The sequence below is a fragment of the Prunus persica genome, chromosome G3 (assembly GCF_000346465.2).
Source record: "Prunus persica cultivar Lovell chromosome G3, Prunus_persica_NCBIv2, whole genome shotgun sequence".
Taxonomy (NCBI): Eukaryota; Viridiplantae; Streptophyta; class Magnoliopsida; order Rosales; family Rosaceae; genus Prunus; species Prunus persica.
Window position 1 is genome coordinate 7,462,734 of NC_034011.1, and position 19,835 is coordinate 7,482,568.

Sequence of the window (19,835 nt, forward strand, 5' to 3'; positions counted from 1 at the left end):
AGAGAGTTACTCCATGTGATAGTCACTAGGCTGTGGCCAGCTCTACAACCATCTCGCCGCCTGGAGTATCAAAACTCGTTTCTTCAAACCTTTAATTCGCAGCGGTCGTCTCCATTCTTGGAGGAATTGAAGGATGATATCGTTAGTTACAAGGATTGACGCATGGCCGCAACTTCTGACAGTGACAAAGGTAGGATTTCACGTGTGTTGGGGCCTCTTACAAATTATAAAGAATCAAAAGTTCGAACTCACAATACATACAAAAAATAGTATATATATATATATATCACATATGTCAATAATTATATTGCTTATTGGTTGCAATCATAATTGTCCTCGACAAAGGGATAGACAAATACATTTTAAGCAAGAAAAATTGTAAGAGATAGATAAAGAGTAGCGATTTAGCAAATATCTTTAAAGCTTTTTCCCCCATTAAACCCAATAGAAAGAAAAAATCAAAATTTCACAAACTAAAAAAAACCTTAGGTCCCTTCATGCATTTATATCATACATGAAAAAATGTTTTATGTAAAAATATTGACTAAATATGAAAAATGGTTTTTTCGAAATAATCGTTTTTTCAAGATAATTTTTGGCGGCTTTTATTCCTTACACATCAAATAAGAAATTTTGATTTTATGGGATTTTAGTATAAAGTATATATTGACTTAATGAACCATCATTTTTAGCCTACATCGTATTTTGCATTAAAATCGATTTTTCATATTTTGATTTGGTGGGAATTTGATTTTCTAGTATTTTTATTTGAATCCAAATATAGAGTACTTCTTTATTTACATTGTAAACTTAAGTAAATGGAGTAATATAAAAATAAATGAAAGTAAAAGGACAAAGACATTTACTTAAATGCTAAAAATAAAAATAAGGTAATTCGTACACTTGGAGTGCACCATCACCAACTGAGCAACGGGCAACTTTAAGCACCCTTAATAAATTCGCTACAACACATGTGGGTACATATCAAAACATAAAATATTTAAAATAATATACATATAAAAATACATAATAATATATTACTTTTTAAATATAAAAAAATTTGACTGGGGGCACGGGACCACACTGGTCCCAGTGTGGCTCCACCCTGACTTCTGACACCGCTCCATGATGACTTCTTCCTAAAGCCAAAATAGGACAAGCGTCTTTTGTTTGGGCTCATTTTGTTCTCAAGAGTGTGCCCATCGCGTTAAAGAAGAGATCCATGGAAGGGCAGATGATATTCTTGAGACTCTAATAAAGTTAATGGGCCAGGATGTGAACTTGGGCCCGAAGACTGAGATGGCGAGGGCATGCGTTCTTTTAATGTTTCAAGTTCACTTTGTTTTAGGCGATAGGAAGGTGAGGAATGCTACAAAGCTTAAACAAGCAGTGGAACTCATGGTGTCGATCATCTTTAGGAAATTAGCAGCCGATGCAAGCGGAGAGAAATTTTCGGATGACGACTTTTTTAGACAAGACCCAAGACTATAGCCCAATTCGTGACCGTGAGAAACCCGCAGGAATGGACAATGATACTATTAGGATTGTACAGAGCCTCGCGTTTTCCCTAAGAGGTGCGAGGTTTCTCATTCACATGTACCTAAAGGGGTCGTTTGGTATGGCGGACTGTCATGGACTGGACTAAATCCTGAGACTGTCTTGGATTAGCTTGGATTGGCCTAAGCTGGATTAAGTACTAGCCTGCGTTTGGTGATGCGTCGGACTAAGAAGCTGGATTGTAAAAATAGTGAAAACCTATGTTTGGTACTGTGTTGGACTAAAAAAATTATTTAAATATTTAAAATTAATTTGGGATTTTGACCTAAAACTAAATAAATACTACAAAGAAACCAATGAGATATGTATAATTTATTATATAAAAAAAATTTTAAAATATTTTTTAATAACAAACTATCTTTATCTTTTATCTTTTATCTTTTTTCTATTTTTTCTTTCTTTCTTCCTTTTCTCTCCTTCTCTTTTCTTCTTCCTTCCCAGCCCTGTTTCTTTTTTCTCTTTTCTTTCTCCCTCCCGATCTCTCTCCAGTCCTCTCTCTTTTTTTCTCCAATATTGACACAACATTGGTGTCCCTTTTTTTTTTTTTTTTAATATTCCCCTCCCAAACCTTTCTCTGCTTCCCTCTCATTTTCTCTCTATTCTTCCCCCTTCTTCCCCCCGCCCCCCCTTCCTTTTTTTGTTGTTGTTGTTACAGAGGGGGTAAACGCCCCAAAACAAAAACTATTAAATATGACAAGGGGAGGTCTAGCAGGACCTTGAGCATCAACATCTAAAATGGCTCTAAGGAAGGCAGGAGTTTCTTCAAAAACATCGAGGCCATGATTAAACTTGTGATTGGCAGCCAAGGTCTCTTGTTCCCTTTGAAGTCACAGATCCTCATCTTCTTCGAAGTCACAAATCTCCATTTGGTTTCACTGAGCCACGGTCAATGGTTGGTAATTTTTCGAAAGGTTCAATTGGGTTGTGGTTCCACTGGGTTTGATTTGATGGTGGTTGATTCAAGTGGTTGAGTTTGAATTGGTGGTGGTTGGTTGGTGTGACTGGGTTTATGGTGGTGATAATTCTAGTTGAAGAAGACGAAGAAATTGATTCTTGAAGCTTGGATATGGATTTGGTCTTGCGATTGGATTAGTCGGACTTGCGCGTCAAAATAGCACGCTCGCTATTTTGCGAACTACATTTCAGCCTCTCTGTATAAGGAGAGCGAGTGAGGAGGTTTTTTAACTGTTGGACTCCACAATCCCATTTAACTTAGTCCCCCATTTTACCAAACATGGGTTTCAAGGTTTATTTAGCATAGTCCAGTCTAGTGAGGCATACCAAACACACCCAAAGTTGATTGGACAAGTCAATTCTGATGACGTAGACATGCAGAGGCGGCCTTGGGCCAGGGCTACAGCCCGGGGCTCACAGCTGAAGGGGGCCCAATATTTTTTTTTTTAAAGCCTATGTATATATGTGTATTAAAAAAAATTAATTAAACAGAAGATAGTTGCTGCCTGTGCGTGTATACCAAAAAGGAAGCCAATCAATCAGTCATTATATTCTCAATCTCAAGAAGAAACTTAATGAGGAAGAAAAGTCTCTTATTAATTATACAATATAATATAAAACAAATAAACAAAATATGGGAAAATCAAAACCAACTTTCTTAGCCACAAAAAGAAGAGGAAAAACATTTTGACCTACTCTGCTTCTTAGAAGTTCAACGCAAGCAATTTTTTTTTTTTTTTTTTTGTGATTCTCGTCTTCTCCAACACACATAGAGTTGGATTCCACAAGCTAGACCAGTGCCTTTTTTGAAGGTAATTTTTTTTTTTTAATAGATACATATAAATTCTAGATGTATAAATTTTGTAAATTGTAATACATATCTTTATTAACTTTTTCATCTTTATTATTTGATTCAACAGAAAACTTGGTTGGGATTCTTGTTCTTTATAATTGGAAGTTTCAAGTTGAAGAAAATATGCTCAAAATCCAGGTGGATATGTTTCATAATGTAATGATTGCTTATAGGGTATTATTGACTATACCTGTGACTGTGGCATTTGCTGAAAGAAGTTTTTCTAAATTAAAATTATTGAAATCTTAGTTGCGGACCAACATGACTCAAGATAGGCTAAATGGATTAGCAATATTATGCATTGAAAATGATATGTTAGAAAACATTAAATATGATAGTATAATTGATGATTTTGTATCTAAAAGTGCAACAAGAAGACATTTTAAATGATGTTTTGTGTGGTTGAGATTTCATTGCTATTTTTATTTTGTAGGTACATGTGATGATTGTTTGCTTCGATTAATTGTGGAGGATGAAAAGAAAATTGATCAAATCAAGAAATGCTTACAGAGATTGGGGAGGAAGTATGTAGACTCAAATATGTAGTTTTTGTTTTTTAATGCAATATTTACAATGCACCCCTTTTTTTCCTTCGTTTGGGATTTTGTCTCATTGGATTTTCCCCAAACAAAGTTTTAATGAGGCCCCAAAGGGTTCTTCCTTATCTTTTATAAATTTTTATCATTTTAATTAATTAGTTTTTTTTTTTTTTTGTTTAATTTGTATAAAGGGGCACACTTGAGAAAATTTGCCCTGGGCCTTAGAAAACCCAGGCTCTGTAGACATGCCTTCTATATTCTACTGGTAGCGTCATATTTTAGTCATATTTCAGTTTGTGTAGCATGCAAGTAAAAGTTGTTTTGCAGGTATGGACGAATTTGCGCATGCCTAAGGGAAAGCAGTTTCTCATTCCTATCTGCGGTTATCCTAAGCCTAATTAAAAAAGCCACAGAAAGTGTAGGATTGAGGTTGATGAAAATCCAGGCTTAGTATCAAAAACAGATAATGAGAAAAAGAATAAGAAGAAGTCATTGAATAAGGTATATATCCATGTAGGCTCCTAGCTTGCACTGTGCTCCAAAGTCTTGTGGACATAACCGGTAAAAGAGTTGTGGGGAGAAGAAATCAATGGGGGCTTGTACATCACACTGTTAATCTTTTTGCCGAATGGGTGCTGAACCAGTTTATTTTTTTCTTCTTCAATTTTCTTTTTTGTTGCGTAGATGAGATGGTTGAAAAGTCTAACAACAGCTGATATTGTGAATTTTAGACAACCTACAAAATGGTAATTATAAAGATTAGTCTAAACACAAATTATACTCGTAAGTGCACAAGGTCAATCGTAATTTAGTATGGTAAATACGAGGTCATTCTCACGAGGATTGAGTTCAACTTCCAATTAGTCTAACCTAATTTACTTCACAAAATACTTTAACTATTCTAATTATATAAACAAGAAATTAAACACGTAAACACAAAAGGGTTTTTTGAATGAGTGATTTAATTAACAACGAAATCAAAAGAAAAAACAAGTAGAAAGCCATGAAACACAAAGATGAGAAATTCAAATTGATAAAAGCACTAGGACATTGAATTCACCACTAGTAATCCGATCTAGCCTCTTATTCACCTACCTGTTAACTAACCATTTGATGTCGCCGCTTAGTTTTCCTTTTTCATGAATTACCTATGGTATTTAGGCTAACTCGTATATTCTTAAATGCAATTCGCCTATGGTATTTAGGTCAAATATCAACACGTAGAAACTCATTAAGATCAGTGAAAACCTCCAACAAGCATGTAAAAATCCTAGAATTATGATATTTACCCTAGACGAATTATAGATCTTAATCACAAGAAGCAAGCCTCAAATTAAGTATGGTATTTACTCTAATTTGCATCCAATTAACTCAATTAAAAGTCTAGATGGTGATCAAGCATCAAGATAATCAACCAAGTTATTAAGCACAGTGATTAAGAATCCAACATCAAACGGCAATCAATAGATAGGTAAAATAAGAAAACTAGATTATCATACTAGGGCTACATCATGCCCTATCAAAAGAAAATTAGTTACACATAATCATAGAATTCGGCATAAGCAAAAACATAATAAAATAATAATAAAAACTTAGCCAATTGCGGTACTCTCCCGGCGTCTCCAATTTCTCCAAGTCTTTACGTAACCCAAAGGAGTTGTTTCTCATGCTTAAACAAAACACCACACGTCTATTCCTAACCTAGCTGGGCTTTTACAGCAGCCCCAAAAATAAAGAAAAACCTAATTAAAACATAAATCCAAAAAGGGTAAGTAATTGACTCCTCTACCTACTTTGACTGGGATAACACATCAGTTTCTTTGCAAGCACGTTTGAAGTCATTTCTCCTCCAAGAAAATTTCGGAAAAAATATTTAAATTGTAGATCTTTGTCTTATCTTTCCAACCATATATCGCACGCTGTGAGAAAAAAAACACGAAGACCTTCAAATTTCCTTTTTCACACAGTAACTCAAATCTAACGGAATTGCACTTATGCTGACTTGAGCTCAAAGAGCACTCTCATTGGTTGCTCCAAAAATTCTAGAAACATTCCAAAATTATCTTCAGGGTCTTACCTTCAATATCCAACTGGCCTTACACAAAAACTCTACCAAAAGTCATATTTTGTTGGTAATCAATTAGCTGCTCAGTTAAGCTGAAAATGAAGAAAATAAAGAAAATAAAGAAAATAAAGAAAATAAAGAAAATAAAGTAATAAGTCCTTTTTAAATCTAATTCTCCTACAAAAACTAAGTATAAATAGTACATAATGTGTAAATTTATGGGCTTATCAGCTGACACCAAGGAACGAGTTCTAGTGCTTTGGATGCTATCAAAGTGAAGCTTTCTCTTAGGGCATTAAGGTGTGCAGAATTTTGGAAAGAGCAACCGAAGTTGGGATAAGAGCACAAACACAATCTACTGTCTTCAGTCAAGGTTTAAGAATTGAAATTGGAACCTTTGATTCAATCAAAAGGGGACTTACAATTCATTTGAAGTGTACGATGTACTTATAAAATTGTTACAATTTATTTTTCATCGAGGTCATGTTGTCTATTCTTAGAATTTAATTTCGAACCTCTGGTTCAATCAAAAGGGATTTACAATTCATTTGAAGTATACCATGTAATGCTTAGAAAAATGTTGTTCATGTCCAAACCAGGAATCAACTTAGAATGATGAAGTATGAAATCTTCAGCAAGGATTGAATGGTGAGGACCTTTGGTAAGGATGCCTTCAGCAGCTAGATCAACTTGTAGAGGGAAACGAGACAAGCATTTATCAAGCTTCAGGCACCGGTGTTGTAAGGGTAAGGGTCCAAAGTCAGCAAGTATGAGGTAAGTGGTAATTTTGGCACAGAAAGGGTCAAAAGTAGTTACCTTTTTACCTTAGCACTATTCCCCTTTCATAGAAAAAGGGAAGTGGATGTTTGCCCAATTAAGATGTGGGACTTTGGGCAAATCATTGTGGTAGTGATACGTGTCCCAAGGTCTAGGTTCTGTAGGCTTGCCTTTCAATAGTATGTTGCCCTATTAGAGAAAGATGTATCTTCAGTACCTTCAGTTGTGATGACATCATCAATACTCTAAGTTAGAGCATTTCTTGGGTTGTCTCCTTTTGGTAGTTTGTGGGTCTGTCTCTGTACCAGTCCCCCAATACCGAATGTGCTTGGTTGATTATGGTACAAATAGTAGTCCCTTAAGTTGCAGATTGAGAAGTGGCTTTTGGGTTGGAAACTTGTAAAATGTCATATAATCTTACCGAGTGGTTCGGCATGCCAGAGGTAGTCCTAAGTCCCCCAAGTTTGCAATCTAGAAGTTACTTTGGCATGGAGGTAACTGGAGGTGAATTAAGACATAGAGTGCTAGTCGCGCAATAGAGTCTTCTACAAGATTAGCATGCGTCTTCCCGATCACACGTCTTGTAAATCAGTTAGGAGACTACGCGCATCTCGCACAAGAGTGTCCTACACGATCGACATGCATCGTGCCGAGAGTGTCTCCTACACAATCAACATACATCTTGCCAATACGTAGGGAGACTAAGCGCAAGTCGTGCTAATGTTGAAAAAGTTCAAAGGTTGGTAATCAAATGCATGCCACGTGGCGGAAATAGTTTGAATAATCAGATCGTAATGAAGGTCATTAGTGCTGGAAACGAAGCATCATTACAAGTAGTTGAGTTGCAATGATGTGCATTGGCTCAAGAATTGAGATGTCGGTATATATGCCACAAGGGTATAAAGTCCTTGCCTAGGGTAGAGATAGAACATTTAGCATTGGAGAGAAATTTGAGAGGGTTGGTGTACCAAATTTAAGGGTGACAAAGATGAGGGTACCGATTTTGAGTTCCTTATAGAAGATCCTATAGAAGACAATAGGATAATAGTCTATGATGGAGGAATAAGTCAACAATCGGTAAACTCGGGTGAAGCCAGGCATGAAGCAATGCAAGTTGAGTTTGCCAATGATATGTTCATAATTTCACATGATTTTATATCCTATTTACTTAGTTTTGTGAATTAATTTGGATTAAAGATGCTGATTTTAGTTATTTTCTGGTTTTTCAGTTTATAAGTCGTGAAATGTATAAATTCGTCAAATATTCCTCATAATATAGTTTGACATGATTCCAATTAGAAATGGAAGATAGCATCTTGAAGTTTGTCCATGAATATTTCATAATTTTTTAAGACTGCTAAGGTGCCCATTTTTAATTAGACAACTCAGCCTAAACCAATTCCCGGAGAATACTAAATCAGCAGGGGTAATTTGGCCATAACTCACTCATACGACATTGGATTGAGGCACACGACATATGGCTGAAAAGAAAACATCCGAAGATTTCCAAAGAGTGGTCATACGTAATTTTCGGAGGTCATGAAGGTATTCAAATCGCATTCGCTAAGAGGATCACGTGCAGTTTCCTGGAAGTTTTAGAAAATTTAGTTTTGATTACCTTTTCTAGTTAGAAATAGACTTGGAAATCAAGTCTTCGTGTAAGGCCACTTGTTTAGGCCCATTCTAACTAGGTTTTAGGTTCTTTTTAGAGGGGAGGTTGGGGGGGGGGCTCAAAGAGGATATATCAGAAATTTCAGAATTCAACCGTGGAGCAAGGAAGAGCGACCTTGCCTCTATACTCTAAGGGTTTTTCTTATCTCTTTCTCCATGTTTTATTTTTGCTTTGTTACCATGATTATGAGTAACTAATTTTCTTTTACTAAGACACAATGTAACCCTTTTCTAATTATTCAAAGCTTAGTTATGTCATGCTATTAGACTTTCCATGTTGTTGAAATTTAATCACTGTACTTATTTTCTTAACTAATGATCTTGACGCTTAGCTACCATCTAGATTTTTGGTTAAGTAATTTAATGCATGTTAGGGTATACGCCATGCCTAATATGAGTTTTGCTTCTTGTGATTAAATTCATAAATGCGCCTAAGGTAAATACCATACTCTTAGGGGTTTGGGTGATTGTGTGAAGTTCTCATTGAACCTAAGGTCTTTTTATATGTTTATATTTATGCCTCACGCCAAGGATAAATTGTGTGTAAGAAGAAGTGGTTAATTGCTGTGAAAAGAGTTAATCATAATTTTGGATAACTAATCATCAACATAACTTGGAAATTTTGATAGCATGCATGCTACGGTTTGAAATTGGTACACAGGTGACGAGGGGTGAATTTAAATGCTATTCAAGTAGTCATAGTGATCTTCACACACTTTAATCATTGACCAAATATACTTATAACTAGTCAACTGCTAGTCATGAGAAACCATAACGAAGAACACACACACAGAGCATAACAATCTATACCTGCAAGCCTAGAAGATTATTAGTAACAACCTAGACACTCAGAAGGACCCGTCAATCTAGACATCCCTTGTGCTAGCAACAACTATGGTGAAAGTGCGTGAAAATATCATACAACAGATAGTGATGACTAGTCAACTGCAAGAACACAAACCCAGAAATGCATGATCATCATGCGATGACCAGTCAACTATCAAGAACATAAACCCATAAAATAACAAAGCTGCAAACCAGAAATTGTTCACCCAGAAACCCACCATTGGGCAAAACTGGGGGTCATCAACCGACCAAACAATTCACTAAGTAAAGAAGATTCTTACCAAGGAAAACAAGTAAACTCAAGAAATCCTAGATCTATTTAGGAAGATAAGCTATACCTCCTTTGTGCAATCTTCTTCTCCAACTTAGCAAAACCAGCAGCTTAGTCCTTCATGGCAATGACAGCTCCTTCTTCAACTCTTTCATCCCATGGCACCAACTAGCCAGCTTAAACTCATACAGAAACCAAAAATTTGGATTCAAAGGAAAATGATCAATTTCTTCAAGAAACCATACTCTTGACTTGAATCTGACCTAGATATATATGAGAGAGTGTTTGATATAGCAAGATGAGGTTTTCATATTTCAGATGCAGTTTTCAAAAAATCAATTTGGAAAACTCAAAGATGAAAAATATGAAGGTTCACTCTTGAGGAAGAAGAAGAGAAAGTTTTCTAAGAAGCTTTCCAAAACTCACCCACAAAATAGACGGCTGCCAAATGAGAAATTCTTTGACTTTTACCCAAAAATTCCTAGGTCAGAATAGTACACATGACAGTTGAGAATTTCGCAGAAAATGACGAAAAGATGATTAGGACCCAGCTGGAAACGGTGAGATGGAAATCCTAATTGAAACAAAGGTTGACTAGTCATACAAAGAAAAGATGACTAGTCACAATCTTCATAAATTTAGTGAATGCAATGTAGTGCAATGCAAAGTTTACCTTTGTCAAAACACATTGTTGTCCATCAGAATGTAGCTAGATAAGAACACCTAGAGAAGTAATTCTTAATCTAAACTTAGAGCAATGATTGTCCTTTTACAAAATTGTCAAGGGAAGCCAAAAGAAAATTACAAAATGCATACACTTACAAGGTTTGTATAAGAGGAATTGTGGTGAAATTGTTGTCTTGGCAAACTTCTTTAAAGTCTTTCACAAACTTATTTAGTTCACGTTTTTCTTCGTTATCTTGTCTTTTAACTTTCTTGTTTTCAACGTTCTTTTAAATAAAATCTTTCAAAACTCCTTTATTAAGTTTTAGTTGAGTAGTTTTTAATATAACCGTCTTACGCCTTTAAATTATATAAATAAGTTCTTTGTAAGGGGTTTATAGCTCAAATGATTAAAAATAGTTATCCCTACATCCGAGATCATGTGTTCGAATTCCCCTCCTTCAATATCACTTACCAAATGTATTCCCTTTCTGACTCTTGTTCTTTGTGTTCGCCGAGTTGGCCTTTTTTGTGACATCTAATCATTCTTCGCGTAGGGCATGTGGGGCTTATTGCAGAGTTGGTTGAACTTGAGACTTGAGAGTGCCTTTTGGTTTTGGTTTTGGTTCTCATTCATCTGTTAGACGTTTTGAAGAGCACGCAAATTAGCTCTGGCTCTGGGGCTTTCTGCTACAAGTATTATTGGGTCGATTTCTGTGACAAAAATAAGTGGACTAAAACTAATAATAAGGCTTAATTAGAAGAGTTATTTTCACAAAAGAGGAGATAGCTTAATTAGAAGAGTTAAAACTATGCCATAATCCTTTATATCATGCCACCATATCACGCAGTTGACAAAGAGTTATACATGGATATTGGGTGATAGAGTTATAGCTTATGGTGATTTGAAAGCTTGTTTTTTTGTTCATTTGTAAAAAAATATTTGGGGGGGGGGGGGGGGGGGGGGTTGGGGTTTTGTTGGTGTTGGGGTTTGGGGGTTGGTGTTCTCTAAAAGGGAATTGCAAAGCCAAAGAAATTAAAACAAATAAAAAAACAAATCTCTAGAACTGTGGGAATTGAAAAGCAAAGAAAAACCAAATCATGAAGTCCATTTTTTTCTATTACAAAGTTTGGGGAGGATTCGAGAACTTGGTTGGTAGAGCTTTGAAAATCCCCTTTTTGTCAACAATTGTTGTGCATTCGAAGATTGTCTTGTTGGAAAATGGTTGTTGGGTCTTGAGTTGTCTTTTTTCTTAACCTTGGCTCTTTCATTATGTTCATTCTTTTTCTTAATGAAAAATTTTATACCCAGATTGAACTCTTTTATTTTCTTATTAGCTTTCTCTGCACTTTGTTGGAAAAAATCCCCAGTTCCAAACTTCTGTTGGAAAAAATCCAAAGTTCTACAACAATTGAATTTGATTCTTTGAGCAACCGATATGTCTTTTGGTTGAGAAGGGAAAAAATCAACCAAAATGTCTCAGTTGAAAAGATACAAACCAACCAATACGTCGTCTTTCGGTTGAAATGGTACATACCAACTGATATGTCTTTAATTGGTACATTATTCTGACTTAATTAAATGTATTATTCTTTCAACATACTTGATTAGTTGCACACTTTCAGATAAATTGAATGGATGTCTTTTGCTCTATATTTATTTACTGTTGTTAACAGAACAATATGTCAAAAACTAATTCAAAAACAGTTTACTACTCTCTTCTTCCCTACAACCATACAATTTTCTTATAGTAATTTCTAAGGGAATTCTTCGAATTTTTGCTATTCGTTGATTTCAGACTTTGTTGTATTCTGAAAAATGATTTGCCAAGAATCCATTAGCTTACTCAGACTTTGTTGTATTCTGAAAAATGATTTGCTAAGAATCCATTAGCAAACTCAGTTAAGTGGGGCAAATAAAACTTTAATTAAGGAGACTCTTCAAATTGAGTCCTTCTACATATTTTTTTTTTTTTGGTTACAACCTTCTACATATTTAATTTCTTACTCAACAACTTCCCTACTTTATTTAAAGAACTTGGAGAAGGAAAAAAAAAAGGGCAGTCCAAACAGTTGAGAGGATAGGTTCTTTTTCTCATTAAAACTGCTAGAAGTACAATTACAACCAAAATTATATTATATATTATGTATTGGGTGAGTAGCCTCTTGCCAGCAGAAAAAAAGTAGATATGGTACTTATGAATCCTTCTCAACAAATAGGCTAAGCTACAAGCCTAAATTTTCCCATTTAAGGTCAAACAATCCTTAACCCAATAAATGGGCTCTACTATTTGGACCTGGTCATTCTTAGCTCCATTGTTGTCTCTAACCGAATAAAGTAAGTTTTAGTATTATTATTATTATTATTTTAAATTTTATTCTTTAAATTTTACGGGTCTATCTCAGTGAAAAATGGCTTTAATTTGCATATCAGTGATCTCCACGTGCTTTTATTTGGCATTGCGACTACTCTGTACTTTTTTATGTGTTATCAATAAAATTACTATCGCTTTTTATCAAAAAAAAAAAAAAAAACTCCTCTTAACCACTTGAGCTACAAGTGCAATGCAGTTTAAAATATCAACACAAAATTTAGGAGAACGGGAAGTGGAAGGTGAATGGGAAGAAGAAATGAAGGGATATATTTTGGGAATAATGGGGATGAGATGAGTAGATTTTTATTTTATTTTATTTTTTAACAAATGTATGAGAGTTTACCCCTGCACCTCAGTTCAATTTTCCCTTCCCTAATATCTCAGTATTTGAGTCTTTAAACTTTCAAATAAATCAATGTGGTTCTTAATCTTTTGATCCACACACAAATATTTGGTCCTTCTCATCACATTTGTCAAAATCTTTGTTAAATTTATTCACTTAACCAACTTTGAAGGGGTATTTTCATTCAAATACAACTTATCCACCAACAACTCAAAGTAATTCTCACATATTTTACTCAATAAGGCTATATGTTCTCCTTGATGGACTCTAGTGTAAAATCTTAATTGGTAAGATATAGCCTATTGATCAAAAATGTGAGTATTAGGACTGAAATGAACTACAATTAGATGACAATATCCCTTTAAAGTGGCTCATGCGATGACACACAATTAGTTTTTATTGAAAATTTTGTCGGAATGCAATAACAAAAATTAAATTGATGTGTTGACCCAAAGATGAAGCACCATATTGATTGATTTGAGAGTTTGAAGACTAAAATGAAGATTTTAAAAAAGTTTAGAGACTAGTTGTGATCAAAACCAAAAGAAATGTGGGAGTGTACAGATAAGGGGGGGTGGGTAAAAAGAAAAAGGGTGTTTAAATTATTTTCTAAAATTGATCAAAATGTCATTGAGATGATGATTGATTGGTTGTGTACTCTTATAAATAAAAGATTATAACCAAACTCAAACGTAAGAATTCATAAACCACTCGTTTAAAACCCCACCAATAACACCAATTAAAATATCATTATTCTACAACGAAAAGAAAAAACTAGAAAGTCATGTGACATTTTCTCTTCCACTTGTTAGACAAAGCAATTGTTAAAGCTCAGACCAAAACACAAAAAAAAAAAAAAAAAAGCAATTGTTAAAGCCTTACATATCTTTATCTTTTTACTCAACTATTTTATTTTACCGGCGGTAGGTGAGTCTGGTAGGCTCTTCTCCTCCTTATAAAGCCGCACTAGCAGCTATTCCATCACAAAACACAAACTTCAAACTTTCTCTCTTTGTCTCTATTTGATCTCTTCCAATCCCACCAACCAAAAGAGCAAAACAAAAAATCATTCCCAAAAACCAAGCTAAGTATTAAGATGCCTGCCGATAGTTCTTCAGTTTCAGGCCATGGCCAAACTGTTTGTGTAACCGGAGCTGGAGGCTTCATTGCTTCCTGGATTGTCAAACTATTGCTAGAAAGAGGCTACACTGTTAGGGGAACCTTGAGAAACCCAGGTCAGTCCAAATCATTATCTTCTTGGCCTATGAGTTGTTTGTTTTGTCCTACATTCGGGTATCGACATGTTATGCAGTGAGACTGTGAATTAGAACAATTCATTTAAATTATATCTGAATTTGCGGTTCTTATTCACAGTTTAACAAGGTAACACGTAACATATATGGGGATACATAATTCTTCCCTGTATAGATATGTTTTTTTCCATTTTGGTGCTTTTCTTATTTTGGGTTGATCACAGATGACCCAAAGAATGCTCATTTGAGGGAGCTTGAGGGAGCTCAAGAGAGGTTAAGTTTGCGTAAAGCTGATCTTCTTGACTATGAGAGCCTCAAAGAAGCCATCAACGGCTGTGATGGCGTTTTTCACACAGCATCACCTGTTACGGATGACCCAGTGAGTTTTTTTTTGTCTCTGTTTCCTTACTTTGTTTCTTCCTTTTCCTGTTTGGTTGCCCAGAAAATGCCGGAAAATATGCACACTTTTTCTCTTTAGTCTTTACCAACCCACTATAACAAACCATGGGTTCCTAAGATTCCAAATCGATCTGTTTGTCAATTGTGATGTTTGTGGACCTCCAAAAATTGTTCTCTGAGTCCCATAATACCCAATAAATATTATTACTATTTAAATGGGAAAAAAACAAAAGATAAGAAGGAATACTTTGGTAACGGATAATGATTTTGGTGCCAGACGATACTTTGGTGAAGAATATTTTTCCTTTTCATATTTTCCAAAGCAACTTTTAAATTCATGTCTCACTTTATAACGCTTATAAGAAAGTTATAGTGACTTATTTTTTCATACTATACAATAATTTCTTTAAATATAACTCGTACCAAAATTCCTGAAAGAAAAATTCAATTGTAATTTAACTCAAAATAAAATTCGCTCATGATTTTCTACTATAACATCTCATCTCTATGCTATTAAAATATTTTGAAGGGATTGTTTTGTTTTTTTTTTAATTGACATTTCTTTAATAAGGCAATGAATGATGTGTGTATAGGAACAAATGGTGGAGCCCGCGGTGAATGGAACAAAGAATGTGATTGTTGCGGCAGCAGAAGCTAAGGTTAAACGGGTGGTGTTCACGTCGTCAATCGGTGCGGTGTACATGGACCCCACCAGGGGCCCTGATGTGGTGGTCGATGAATCTTGTTGGAGTGATCTTGAATTCTGCAAGAACACCAAGGTTAGGACATAATATTATTTATTTTATTATTTTATTATTTTATCTCTCCAATTTATATAGTATGATGACTCATGATGCACACAAAATTACATCAATTGTTTGATATGTTTATCACTCAGTGTCTCATAATTAAATAGAATTGTTATTTTATGCAAGATTTAGTGTAAACTATTTTAAATTAATTTAATATTATAAAGAGGGGACTTGAATTTAGGTGAAAGGAGACAAGCTCAATGCTCTCACCAACTCGCCTAATTCATGTCCGCCATAATTAATAACAATTGTTTTGTCTAGTAATTAATTAGAGAATGAATCGATGGATGTTATCTCCAATCATGGTCTATTTTTTTAAGTTAAATTTCAATTGGAATAACTATAAAGTTATTTTAGGAGCTCTATATAAAATTTATATTCTAATTATTATTGAAAATAATTTTAAAAAAATTATAGAATATGTAGTACAAGTTAAAAGAGGGATTTACTATTATGCCCAATATAAGGGCTCAAAATATAAAAAATAAAAACCTATATTAAATGAATTTTAGAAATACAACCAAAGCCCATTTTCAATATAACAAAAATGCTTCGAACTTCCTATAAATTACAAAACTGCTATAAATTTCTTAAAACAAGCTCAACCCCAAAACCTCATTAAAAAAAACCCAAAACATATGGCATCAAAGTAATTTAATAATCAAAATTAAAGTCAACAGGGCAGTTGTCGTTTTTTGATTTTTTTTTTTTTTTTTGGTTTGTTTGCGGAAATTAAATGGTGTATGGTTTATTTATATCACTATTTCTAAGAATGAGTATGTAACTAAATATTTAAAGTTAAAAACACTTTAAATGAGATGATAACATTTTAAATCAATACAACACCATATAGGTAATAGGTGTGATCCAATATATATATGATTGGAAAGAGAAAATTGTTTGTTAAAACTTAAACATATATAAAGAGTTGTTAAAGGTGATCCACAAAAGTAAATGAAGGAAATTTGCACATACATTGTGATGAAAAGTTGAAAACGACCAATTAAAACTTGGTTGTTAACATGTAATGACTAATGACAAGCCCTACCTAGCTAACATCCCAGAGTAACCTATTCAGTTGACCTTTAGTTCAATTTATCAATCAAAGATGAAATCACCGAAAACAATTAGAACCTATTTCACAGAAGATCAAATAGTCTTTGAAATCCAAATAAAAATGATCAAAATCTAGTTTGTGTTTTGCAAATTATAATTAACAATGAATCTGACAAATATAAAATCATATATATTCAGAACTGGTACTGCTATGGGAAAGCAGTGGCAGAGCAGGCAGCATGGGAAGAGGCCAAGGCGAAAGGGGTGGATTTGGTGGTGGTGAACCCAGTTTTGGTGCTTGGACCACTTCTGCAACCAACCATCAACGCCAGCATCATCCACGTCCTCAAGTACCTCACAGGCTCAGCCAAGACTTATGCCAATTCTGTGCAGGCCTATGTGCATGTTAGGGACGTGGCTCTGGCCCACATTCTGGTGTATGAAATTCCATCTGCCTCTGGAAGGTACCTTTGTGCTGAGAGTGTGCTTCATCGTGGAGATGTGGTGGAAATCCTAGCCAAGTTCTTCCCAGAGTACCCAATTCCCACCAAGTAAGTACATCATCATCAATTTGTTTTCTTTATTTATTGTCCAAATAAGATGTTTTCTGAGCTACATGTTAACAACCGAGATGGGGATGGGTGCGGGGAAGGGGATGATATTGTCATATCCGACGCCGAACTGGCCGTTGTCATCTCTAGCTATTTTGGTATAAGTGAAATGGTAAATACATTTAGTGTATACGTGGATGACTCTCAAAGTGATTGATTTAGTGTTTGGATACGTAGACCGCTCTAAGCCATTGATTTAATATCTTCTTAGTTCTAAATTATTGAAATTTACCTCAACTTTTTTAAGGTTTTAGAAAAAATGAATTGAGGGCGACAGAAGTAGTTTATATAGAGCTTTCTCCACTAAATAAGTTCAGGATTCCTTCTGTCTAACAAAATTAAATACATGAAATGTGTGCACTTGAATTGAATATACAAGACAATAGCAATAAATTTGTATACAACTTGTGTCGAAAGTTTTCTAAATTAATTTTGTCATCAAATGGTGCTGTTTGTAATTATTAGTAATTAAAGATAGAAGATTCAAGTTTACAATTTTGTGGCCAACAACATTTAGCTTATTGAAATAAGACATCGACCTACTAATTAGTAGTTTCATATTCGAACTTTTGGTACTTTGCTTTAAATGTTTTTTATATGAGTTTTATTTTCTTTGCTTTCCAAAATTTGTATGATTTGATGCTGACTAGAATAGAATCGAAGACATCATGTGTATGCTTTTGATTGCTTGTAGAAGTGGGGCAGTAGGTGCACCAACTATGACTTGTCTGTAAGAAGGACTAGACGCCCCAAAAAGTTGAAACTGTAAAATGATCAAAATACTTGTGGAGAAGATGAGTCCTTACCTACTCCAAGACTCCACCTCACCCTGAAATTTTTTATTTATTTTAAATTTCTTTCTTTTTCAACATGTCATTCTCATACTTCGAATATGTGTGTCTTTTTTTTCACCTACCCATTGTTCCCTGGGCCTGCAAGTTCATGGAGGACAGCGTCTATTAGTCTTCTGCATGGAGACTAAATGATCCTTTATTTATTTTTTATAGAATAAAGAAATATTTGGCTAATCATTCGTTTTCTTTTATATAGATTTTAAATGGTGCAGCCTTCTTCTTCTTTTTTTTTTTAATGGATTTCTATTGTCAAATATTTTAATGCACATATTTGTAGTTTTTTTTAAAACTTTTATTTATTTATTTATAAATTGTTGTGGGATTATATTAATTAGTTTGCCATGCATTTACAGGTGCTCAGATGAAGTCAAACCCAGAGTAAAACCGTACAAGTTCTCGAACCAGAAGCTACAAGACTTGGGCTTGGAGTTCACCCCAGTGAAACAGTGCCTATATGACACTGTCAAGAGCTTGCAGGAGAAGGGCCACCTTGCAGTGCCTAAACCACAAGAAGATTCCATTAAAATTCAATCTTAAATTAATCGTGTTTTGGGTGCTGCCGCCTGAAAACTATTGCATGGTAATTATAGAAATTAAGAAGAATCAAAATTTGGAAGCCCTTAACTGTTTGTCCAATTATATTGGTGCTTTAAATGAACGTTTTTTAATATTAGATGGAAATGTTTTCTGGAAGGAGTTGTTTAAAGTTACATTTCAGATAAACCAAAATATTTTTATAACTTGCGAAGCAGAAGTAAACTTTGAATGGATTGTTCTGATTTCCTTTGATAATTGCCAGCTAATAATGGATTTGATAAAACCATAGAAAATCTTCCCACATTGAGCAAGGGGAAAAATCAAAGTCAACGCTGTTGTGCAAAAAGTTAGATAACTTGATCCATACTGGCATTTGAGTTGGTATACCTTGCATATCAAATGATGCCCCTCCTAAGAATTTGGAATTTGCAAGGTGCAACTGTTAACTGTTATAGCATGTGCAGTGGGAGATCTCAAAATAGGGAGAAAAATTTGTATGAAACGGGTTTATGTAAGTTCACATTTTATCTCTCATCACGTGAATAGACAGACAGAGAAGGCAAATTCCCCCCCCCCCCCCCCCCCCCCCCCAAAAAACAAGGGTCTCAAAACCATATGAGACTCCGGTAGAATAAATGGGGTTTCAAATCTTTTAATTTGGTGAAGTCTAGAAAAAGAATCTCAAATTTGGGATTGAGACAACTCCCACTTGAAATGCTTAGGCTTAAAAGTTGAGTTTTCTTTTCTTTTCCACAATTCAATCAAACATCTTAGATTCAGACAAGATAAGATTTCATCTCACACCAACGGTTGAATATAACAAAAAACAATCTTTAATTTGCATAGAAGTCCAAAATTTTGACAATATAGGATTTCAACTGACAACACAGGTAGATCTAAGTGTAACCAAAGCAAAGAGAGGTAAATTTTAGCCCTCAATATTCCTGTGGCCAGCGTATGACCAAAAAAAAAAACGTATGAAACACAAATACTTTATACAAATTTTAGACGAAAGGGCTAGGAGATTTGGTTCGTTGGGTTGGGTCTATCTTGAGATACTGACAAGGATAAGGAATGAACTTTATCTCTTTGAATTTTCTGTATATAGTTCTTTTTGGACTCAAAAGATTCCCCTTACACGAATGGTAGGTTCTCTTTATAGGGAGTTTTAACAAGATAATTACGAGCCGGTCATCTCTGCTCGGAGCCGAACCGTTCGTGTCACACCAAGCTGTCAGGTGGCGGACGGTCGGGATTCAGCCACGTCCTCTTCTTATGATGACTTCACGCGTTTTTACTAGGGGGCAAGTGGGAACAAAGTAGCCAGTCGCACAGCTATAGTCCTATCTGGTCAGGTGGTGGATTAGGTGGTTTATACGTGGCTTTGGAGAGGACATGA

The 19,835-nt window shown here is 34.8% G+C and overlaps 1 protein-coding gene and 1 long non-coding RNA gene across 2 annotated transcripts; both read left to right on the plus strand.

Moving 5' to 3' along the window:
- Positions 3,089-4,756, plus strand: LOC18784155. Its single transcript, XR_002270640.1, has 3 exons — positions 3,089-3,323; positions 3,432-3,520; positions 3,798-4,756. It is a non-coding gene; the product is annotated as an uncharacterized LOC18784155 (long non-coding RNA).
- LOC18784457 (cinnamoyl-CoA reductase 1) lies at positions 13,768-18,682 on the plus strand. The gene is made up of 5 exons (XM_020559588.1): positions 13,768-14,149; positions 14,392-14,546; positions 15,160-15,345; positions 16,633-16,985; positions 18,253-18,682. Exons 1-5 carry the CDS (start codon positions 14,011-14,013, stop codon positions 18,434-18,436), a joined length of 1,017 nt encoding a protein of 338 aa, XP_020415177.1. The 5' UTR covers positions 13,768-14,010; the 3' UTR covers positions 18,437-18,682.